This window comes from Sinocyclocheilus anshuiensis, unplaced genomic scaffold, assembly GCF_001515605.1.
Source record: "Sinocyclocheilus anshuiensis isolate Anshui unplaced genomic scaffold, SAMN03320099.WGS_v1.1 scaffold1500, whole genome shotgun sequence".
NCBI lineage: Eukaryota > Metazoa > Chordata > Actinopteri > Cypriniformes > Cyprinidae > Sinocyclocheilus > Sinocyclocheilus anshuiensis.
The window spans coordinates 1,499,434-1,509,495 of record NW_015537960.1 but is presented as its reverse complement, the minus strand read 5'-3'; the positions used below and the strand labels follow the sequence as shown (position 1 = coordinate 1,509,495).

At 30.6% G+C, this 10,062-nt stretch overlaps 1 protein-coding gene across 2 annotated transcripts; it reads right to left on the bottom strand.

The window, feature by feature from the left end:
• Window positions 1–5,478: 5,478 nt before the first annotated feature.
• On the bottom strand, window positions 5,479–9,318 carry gpx9 (glutathione peroxidase 9). Of its 2 annotated transcripts, none has more exons than XM_016458327.1 (5): window positions 9,129–9,318; window positions 8,881–8,974; window positions 7,542–7,672; window positions 7,260–7,390; window positions 5,479–5,630 (listed from the first exon to the last, which is right to left on the bottom strand). In XM_016458327.1, the coding sequence occupies exons 2-5, from the start codon at window positions 8,963–8,965 to the stop codon at window positions 5,558–5,560; spliced, it is 420 nt and encodes a 139-aa protein (XP_016313813.1). In that variant the 5' UTR covers window positions 8,966–8,974; window positions 9,129–9,318; the 3' UTR covers window positions 5,479–5,557. The 2 variants fall into 2 exon arrangements, with proteins under 2 accessions (XP_016313813.1, XP_016313805.1); XM_016458319.1 differs by lacking the exon at window positions 5,479–5,630 and adding an exon at window positions 6,731–7,077.
• Window positions 9,319–10,062: the final 744 nt, after the last annotated feature.

Below are 10,062 nucleotides of genomic sequence, written 5' to 3'. Positions count from 1 at the left end.
TCATTCATTCATTTATTCATTCATCCATCCATCCATCCCTTAATTCATTCATTCATTTATTCATTCATCCATCCATCCATCCCTTAATTCATTCATTCATTCATTTATTCAGTCATTCATCCACCCATCCATCCCTTAATTCATTTATTCATTCATCTATCCATCATCCTTCCGTCTGTCCATCCATCCATCCCTTAATTCATTCATTCATCCAAATATCCATCCATTCATCCAAATATCCATCCATTCATCCATCCATCCATACATACATCCATCCATCCATCCATCCAGCTATCCATCTGTATATCCATCCGTCTGTCTATCCATCCATCCAGATGGGGTCTTTTTCATTTCAGACACTAATGCTGTATGCAGATGGAGATTTGAACTGACAGAAGACAAATGACCACATGACCTGGACATGGCAGAGAGAGAGAGAGAGAGAGGGGGGATGGTGAGGGAAGATACTCTGGACTCCCTAAAATAATTTATTTAATTTAATAACTTTAATAACTTGCTAAAAAAAAATTATAAACTATGGAGTAGATTGTGGAAAACAGGCCTTTCCGCAAAGTTTTGATCTTGTTGATCATTTAGAGGGCTTAGAAATTTGTCTATCAAATATGTGACCCTGGAGCACAAAAGCAGTCTTAAGTCGCTGGGGTATATTTGTAGCAATAGCCAAAAAACATTGTATGGGTCAAAATTATTGATTTTTATTTTATGCCAAAAATCATTAGGATATTAAGTAAAGATCATGTTCCATGAAGATATTTAGTAAATTTCCTACTGTAAATACATTAAAACTTCATTTTTGATTAGTAATATGCATTGCTAAGAACTTCATTTGGACAACTTTAAAGGCGATTTTCTCAATATTTGGATTTTTTTGCACCCTCAGATTCCAGATTTTCAAATAGTTGTATCTCGAACAAATATTGTCCTATCCTAACAAACCATACATCAATGGAAAGCTTATTTATTTCGAAAAATTGACCCTTATGACTGGTTTTGTGGTCCAGGGTCACATATGATACAGTAGGCTTTAAATGGTTAAAATCTCTTCTGAAACTTTGCAGGAGAAAATTTTTGCAAACTAAAAGAAACTGTTAAGATATTAAAAAGATCTCTTTTGTGATTTTTATTTCCATGTGGGCATTTATGCATTTCGGAAATCATTTTTCACTCCTCACGTGTAAAATCAAGCTGATTCCGTCAAAGTTTTTGTGACAATGAATGTAAAAAACAAGCCTCACAGAAATTATAAAAACATTAGCATCACTATGTAGCTGTGCTTAACAGATGAAAATAAATAAAAACAAATTAGTTTACACAAACACAGACTGATTGATTTGCACCAAATAAATAATTATATTATTAAATACACTCAGTGGAGAGCTGACGGCCCGCATGCACGCCAGATGTTTCTTCTCGTCTGACAGGAATCGCTCTGTGCTTTCCTTCCCAACAGTCACACACTTGAGTGAAACTCAAAAAAATCCCCAAAATTAAACCATTAAATATGACATGGCACATATATGACATATTATATATAGCACATAAAGCATTAACAAAGATTAAGTTATAAATATCAAATGACTTTAACAAGACATCCAATTGTCTAAAAATATAACATTTTTATATTATAATATATTTATATGTTTTAATATAATTATAATATATAATAATATAATATAAAATATTGTATATATTATAAATATATTTGTTTTCAGTAAACACTTTTACGGTAAACAGTTATATTATAGGGCTTTATGTGAACCCAAGCATTAAAAAATCTTGAGAAATTAAGGGTTTCAATACACTTATTACATGTAAAAATGTAAATGTATATGTAATTTTTTTATATGTAGGCCTATCAATATGTAATATAAACACTAGTTTCCCAAAAGGAAATGTAATATTTCATATTGCATTATTTTCCAGTATATTTCCATATATTTTTGCTGTGGTGGTGTTCATGTTATGTGCTTTCTTTTTTTCTGTGATAAAACACACAATATATATATTATTCAGACTGAACTGGCAGCTCTGGGTTCATAAATCACATGTCAGGCGTGAGGATTGATCGTTGGCTCTCGTGTGTGTGTGTGTGTGTGTGTGTGTGTCAGATGTGGTTATAACGCTTTGTAGAGTGTGTGTGTTGATGATACAGTGAGGAGCAGGACTGATGTCCAGGATATAAATCTGTCTCCCATCGCTGGAGCTCAGGCAGATAAATGGAGCCTGCTATTGTGGTCACTACAGCCGCTCTGATGGCTTGATAACAACCTTCCTGCCATGTTTTATTTACTGCCTGAGATGACAAATGAAGCGCAAAACTGTTCAAATAATTGCTAGCAAATTAGATATTTGAAATGACATTAAACTAAAAAAGCCTATTTGGGACGTGAAGTCAGTTAGCACAGAAAATAATTTCAATTCATCCCTCAGTTTGTAAAAAGTCAAAATCATGATCATGGAAATATGGAATACATGTTTAAATACACACTGTTTTGAATAAAAGTATAACATGATTTATGTTTAATGTGATTAGATGAGATTATATGAGACTAAAACGGCACATTTTCACAACTTAACTCATTAAATATATAAAATGCATAAAAATGAAAATAATTAAACTTTTGTTTATGACAAATTAATTATAACATATGGAATTATAGCATATGGTTATTTGATTTATATATTCCAATTATTGTTTGTGATTTTACTGTAGTGTTATGTTAATATCATTGACATACTTTTATATTTTTGACAATATTTTGCATTAGATTTTATTTTTATATTTTATGTTTTCAATGTAATTTTAGTAAAGTTTTAGTAATTTTGTTCAGTATATTATTAGTTAGTTTTTGTACTTAAATGAAAATAAGAATCTATCATCTATCTATCTGTCTGTCTGTCTATCTATCTTTTTTTACTTCATTTAACATTTATTTCAAGAAACAAAAAAATTATATTTGTGGGGGTTTTTTTAGCTAAGTATAATAACCCTGTTTTACTGCACATCTATAATCTACACTCCCATGTTCTCACTAAACACACAGTTTAGCCATAATGAGCCACTGCCAGCTTTCAAAAGCCTTAATTAAAGACAGAAATTATGACAGCGCACGAGTTCAGGCCCAATATTCAGAGCTGTCTGACCTGCATGATGGCATATGAAGCAATTACAAAATTTCAGTTCAATTGAGATATTTCACCATTACCAAAGAGAACAATTACATTTAATGCAATTCCACACATTTCCCTGCCAGCATGCAAATGACTGCAGAAACATCTCAAACATGTGCTTTAGTGAGCGGCTCATTATAAGAGGCTCAAAACCACAGTCAGATGCAATTAAGAAAGCAGAAAATCAGACGTCTGTCTCTGAGGAGAGCAGCAACCCGAGCAAAGGCCACAATCCAGATTTCATGCTTCACATGTAGTATGAATTCTACAGTCTGTAATCAACTCTATTTTACCACCTATAATTACAGTAAAAGAATTACTGTATTCTACACACCTGCTGCTACACATTTGAAAGATTTACTTCTAATTATCATTATAAATGCTATTCGATTTTCTGTCCTGATTTGAAAAGCACATCTCTACTGTTTTCTTTGCATCAGTGTCTGTTTAAATAAATGAATCTGTTTGTTAACCTGTTTAAAGTAGTGCTGTAGTCTGACTGTACAACACTGACATCTAATGGAGAAAAAATGCCTTTACCTCAAAACTCTTAAAGGGGAGGTTCACCTTTTTTTTTCTTTCTTTTTTTTTCATTTATTTGCCTTTTTCTTATTTATTTCGAGTTCAGAATTCAGAAATTAGATCCTATTTAATGAGTCTGGCTCATTCGATATTTGAAAATAATGTCAGAATACAGGAAATATTTATCCTAAAATAAAAATTATATATTCTTACACAGAATGGGATTTTATCTCTTAAATTAATAGTTCACCTAAAAATTATATGTCTGCTTTATTATCATTCATTCATTCATTCATTTAAATGTGAAGATTTCAGATCAATTTAATGTCTGTGGATGGATAAATCTCATGAAACATAATAATAATAATAATAATAATAATAATAATAATAATAATAATAATAATAATAATAATAATAATAATAATAATAATAATAATAATAATAATAATAATAATAATAATAATAATAATAATAATAATAATAATAATAATAATAATAATAATAATAATAATAATGAGAGAGAGAGAGAGAGAGAGAGAGAGAGAGAGAGAGAGAGAGAGAATTTATTTATTTATTTAAAAATATTTTAAAGATTAATTTTAAATGTAATTACATTTTTTTTTTTTTTTTTTTGCTTTTGGACAGGCCTCAATTTAATTACTTATTTTACTTTCACATTTATGCTTTCTTTAACTGTGCTGAGAAAATGTATTTATAAAAATTAATAAAAAAAATTTAAATAATTTAAGGATTAATTTTAAATAAAATGAATTAATTAATTAATTTTATTATTACAAATATTTTATTTTTGTTTATTTTTTGTTTTTATTTATTTATTTATTTATTTATTTTGGCTATTGGACAGGTCTCAGTTTAATCATTTATTTTAGTTTCACATTTAAACTTTCTTTAATTGTGCTATATGAATGAGTTTCAGCATCCAAATAAATCAGCGGTACACCTGTAGAGTTAAAATCATCTTTACTGTTCCTGCAGTTATCATGGTAACAGTGTTTGCGGGGTCTCTGCTCTCAGCGGGCGTCTCGGGTCAGGAGCAGATCTGAGTGAATGCACTAAAGATCAGATCCACTCTTCCCCATCAGATCCAGCTCAGCTGCCGGACGGCATTTACTGAGGGATCGTCACTGTACCGCCGCACTGAAGAAGACATGCTTTAGAGAAAAAACTGTGCAGATTGGTCCAGAATCACAACCTAAAGCCTTTCTGTAGACCCATAATGCGGCTGAAGAGATGGAACTCTGAGAGGTTTAGAATTTTGAAATCTGTGCAGATAAGTCTGACTGTGATGGGATGAATCTCATGAAACATTAAAAAATAAATAAAGAGATAATCAAGTAATATTTCACCCTAAAATCAAAAGAAACACAAATAATTATAATTTAAAAAAAAAAAAAAAAATGAAGCCTGTTTTAGGACTATTCATTTTTAAAATGTCTATTCATGACAACTGCACATATTCTTCCATTTTATTATTATAATTTTTAATTAAATAAGCATAAATATAACAAATAATACCACAATGTTTGTTTGTTTGTTTGTTTTTTGTTGTTGTTTGTTTTGTTGTAAATAATGTATAATTATTTTGGAATTACAATAAAATACATTTAAATATAATTTAAAAAAAAAACATGAAGCCTATTGTGTGCTATATGAATGAATTTTTCAGAATAAAGCAGAAGTACACCTGTAGAGTTAAAAACATCTTCGCTGTTCCTGCAGTTATCATGGTATTAGTGTTCTGCGGGTCTCTGGTCTCAGCGGGCGTCTCGGGTCAGGAGCAGATCTGAGTGAATGCACTAAAGATCAGATCCACTCTTCCCCATCAGATCCAGCTCAGCTGCCGGACGGCATTTACTGAGGGATCGTCACTGTACCGCCGCACTGAAGAAGACATGCTTTAGAGAAAAAACTGTGCAGATTGGTCCAGAATCACAACCTAAAGCCTTTCTGTAGACCCATAATGCGGCTGAAGAGATGGAACTCTGAGAGGTTTAGAATTTTGAAATCTGTGCAGATAAGTCTGACTGTGATGGGATGAATCTCATGAAACATTAAAAAATAAATAAAGAGATAATCAAGTAATATTTCACCCTAAAATCAAAAGAAACACAAATAATTATAATTTAAAAAAAAAAAAAAAAATGAAGCCTGTTTTAGGACTATTCATTTTTAAAATGTCTATTCATGACAACTGCACATATTCTTCCATTTTATTATTATAATTTTTAATTAAATAAGCATAAATATAACAAATAATACCACAATGTTTGTTTGTTTTTTGTTGTTGTTTGTTTTGTTGTAAATAATGTATAATTATTTTGGAATTACAATAAAATAAATTTAAATATAATTAAAAAAAAAAACATGAAGCCTATTGTAGGAATATTAAATGTTTTGTTTAATTTATTTTCATGACAATTACACACATTCTGCCAAATCTTTTATTTTTTATTAAATCAACATAAATATAACAAATAATACCACAATGTATAAATTCTTTACAATTTAAATAATATATAATTATTTTGAAATTACAATAAAATAAAAATGAATTCTAATTTTAGAAAGAAAATGAAGCCAGTTTTAGGACTATTAAAATTTTTGTGCAATTTATTTTTATGACAATTACACATTTTCTGCCAAGTATTTGTTTCATTATTATTATTAAATCAGCATGAATATAACAAATAATACCACAATGTATAAATTATTTACAATTTAAATAATATAATTATTTTAAAATTACAATAAAGGAAAAATGTATTATAATTTTAGAAAGAAAATTAAGACAATTTTAGGACTATTAAAATTTGTGTGCAATTTATTTTTATGACAATTACACATTCTGCCAAATATTTATTATTATTATTATTATTATTATTATTATTATTATTATTATTATTATTAAATCAGCATAAATATAACAAATAATACCGCAGTGTATAAATTCGTTTACAATTTAAATAATATATAATTATTTTGAAATTACAACAATTTGGGGGAAAATTTCCTTAATTGGTCTTAATTGAAAATCATGTCAGAATTGAGAAAGTAATAATGATCCTATAATAAAAAAAATATATATATATATATATATATCCTTATTTTTTTCAATTGACTTTGAAGTGAAATATGTTTGAGATATTTTCATGGCAGGTTTCTTGAGATTCACTCATTGACAGACTGATTGAATCTGATCGGATCTAGGAAAGAGGAATAACCTGAATCTGAATCAATCCAGAGCTAAATCATAATCAGAGAGCTGCTTATGATAAATGTCTTCCCTGCAGAAGTGTTGCAATGTCCCGCTCCACCTCTTCAAATGGACAATGGGGGTTATACCTAAAATACACAATTCAGCAGCGTTACAGATGCTAATTGTTTTCATTTATTACATCGCTCTGTGAAATACTTGATTCTGATTGGTCAATCATGGCATTCAGTGCTCATATATTTGTGTAGGGTCACTCCACACTTCTTCTTTTATTTTGGACATGAAATGCAAATTAGCCTGAATTTGTTACCTTCTGTAAGGAACTCCGTCTGCGGTGATGAGAAACTTCTCGAAGTTCCATCGGATGTCATTGGCCTTAATGGGAGACCAGTAGAGCTTCCTGATGTCTCCAATGACTGGGTTAACAAACGGCAGAGTTTCCTAGAAGAACAAGCTCATGGCATCTAGCTGTTTCCTTTGCTAGAACTGAATTCAACTGACTTAAACTGAAATTGTTTACAGTAAATCTACATTCACATTTATGCATTTAAAATGAGAGTCTGGGGGGAAGAAAAGTGTATTTTTTTAGTACCTTCAGGTAGGCGTATAGAGGATGTTCATCAGAGCCGTTCACCTCAATCCTGCTGAAGATGGGGAACTTTGGGAGGAACCCTCGTCCTGGTCTCACATACTGCAAAACATTCAGGGTTTCATGGTTCTCCTCTGGAGAAGAGTAGGGTGAAATATGTTACTGATGATCTTCAAGTTTTAAAGTAATTGCTCAGAAGTAAATCAGAATGTACTCTAACGTTTGTTTGGAGTAAGATTTCTTCATTTTTATTTTATTTTTTTATTTTTAAAGAAATCTCCTCTGCTCACCAAGGCTGCATTTAATTGATCAAAAATACAGTAAAAACCATAAAATTGTGAAATATTATTGCAATTTTAAATATTTTATATGTGTATATATTGTAAAATCTAATTTATTCCTGTGATCAAAGCTGAATTTTCAGCATCATTCCTCCAGTCTTCAGTGTCACATGATCTTCAGAAATCATTCTCATATACTGATTTGCTGCTCAAGAAACCTTTCTGGTTATTATCAATGTTGAAACAGTTGTGCTGCTTCATATTTTTGTGGAACTGTGATTCATTTATTTATTTATATTTTTTTTCCAGGACTCTTTGATGAATAGAAAGTTTAAAAGAACAACATTTATATGAAATAGATATATATGTGACCCTGGAGCACAAAACCATGCAGTCATAAGGGTCAATTTTCCGAAATTGAGATTTATACATCATCTGAAAGCTGAATAAATAAGCTTGATGTGTGGTTTTGTTAGGATAGGACAATATTTGGCTGAGATACAACTATTTGAAAATCTGGAATCTGAGGGTGCAAAAAAATCTAAATATTGAGAAAATCGCCTTTAAAGTTGTCCAAATGAAGTTCTTAGCAATGCATATTACTAATCAAAAATTAAGTTTTAATATATGTACGGTAGGAAATGGAACATGATCTTTACTTAATATCCTAATGATTTTTGGCATAAAAGAAAAATCTATAATTTTGACCCATACAATGTATTGTTGGCTATTGCTACAAATATACCCCAGCGACTTAAGACTGCTTTTGTGCTCCAGGGTCACATTTATTATTTAATGCAATTGAATGCGTCCTTGCTGAATAGAAGTATTAATTTCTTTTAAAAAGTAAATAAATAAATAATAGTAGTGTATTTGGAAAAAAATTAAAATAAAAATCAGGTTTTTATAGCTAGGTGTTCAAAACCATCATACAGATGTGACAGTTTCCCTGTGTGACAACTAGCCCCAGTCTGCCTTATTTAATAAATATACTGTACAATCCTAGATTCTATGGATTGTTGCATGAACACTGAACCAGTAAATAAGATGACGGCTCTTACCAGGTGCCTGCAGGCCAAACTGATTGCAGGGGAATCCAAGCACAGTGAAGTTCAGGCCTCCATACATGTCCATGAGTGCATTCATCCTGTGATACTGTACAGAATATTAACATATTACTTATTCATTTATTTTATTTCTTATTTTACAAATATAAAAAAAAAATAAGTTCAATGTTTTTTAAATGATGATTACACCACATTAAATGTTTGTTGAAAATGGTTGAAAAAGATCACATCTTTACAGTTACCTCTTCAACGGTGGACCCTCAGAAGGTTGCCACATTCACAATGAGAAGAACTCTTCCGCTGAAGATGCTGAGTGGAGCGGCCTTTCTCTCCAGGGTCTCCATGCTGAAATCATACACTGAATTTACAGCCATATTTGCTGTAAATTCTCAGTTTTTTGTGTTCTTGTGCGTTAGAGTGACTGTCCGCAGTAACCTGTGGCTCTTGGCTGTGTTTCATGCAGCCTTCTGTATCTCTTGGCTCAGCAGAGGTTCTGCATGGATGACTCTATTGTTTTGGAGCCGGTCATTTTTTGTCCCACGTTTGCAAAGGTATGCTGACCTGATGGTCATGTGAGTTTCCTCATTTCAATGGTCTGGTAATTGTGATTGTGTCATTGGTCAACAGTAGCGCTCCAGAAAAGCAGCTGATGAATCAGGTTTGTTTTTGATTAATCTAGAAATGATCAAAATCAGCAGCAAATCAGCATATTAGAATGATTTCTGAAGGATCATTTTTAAACATTCTATTAATCAAACAATGCTGAAAAATGTATAATGGTTTCCACAAAATTATTAAGCATTATTTTCAGCATTAATAATAATAATAAATGTTTCTTGAGCACTAAATCAGCATATCAGAATGATTCCGGCATGATTTCATGTGACTCTGAAGCCTGTAGTAATTGATCACAGGAATAAATTACATTTTAAAATATATTCAAAGAGAAAACAATTATTTTAAATAGTAAAAATATTTCACAATATTACTGCTTTTGCTGTATTTTGGATCAAATAAATGCAGGCTTGGTGAGCAGAAGGGTATTCTTAAAAAAAAAAAAACATTAAAAATCGGACTTTTCAAAAACTTTTGACTGGTAGTGTACATAAAACAAAAACATTTGTGCGTTTACTAAAGGTTTTTGGTATCAGATAATTACAAAAATTGTTTTTTAAA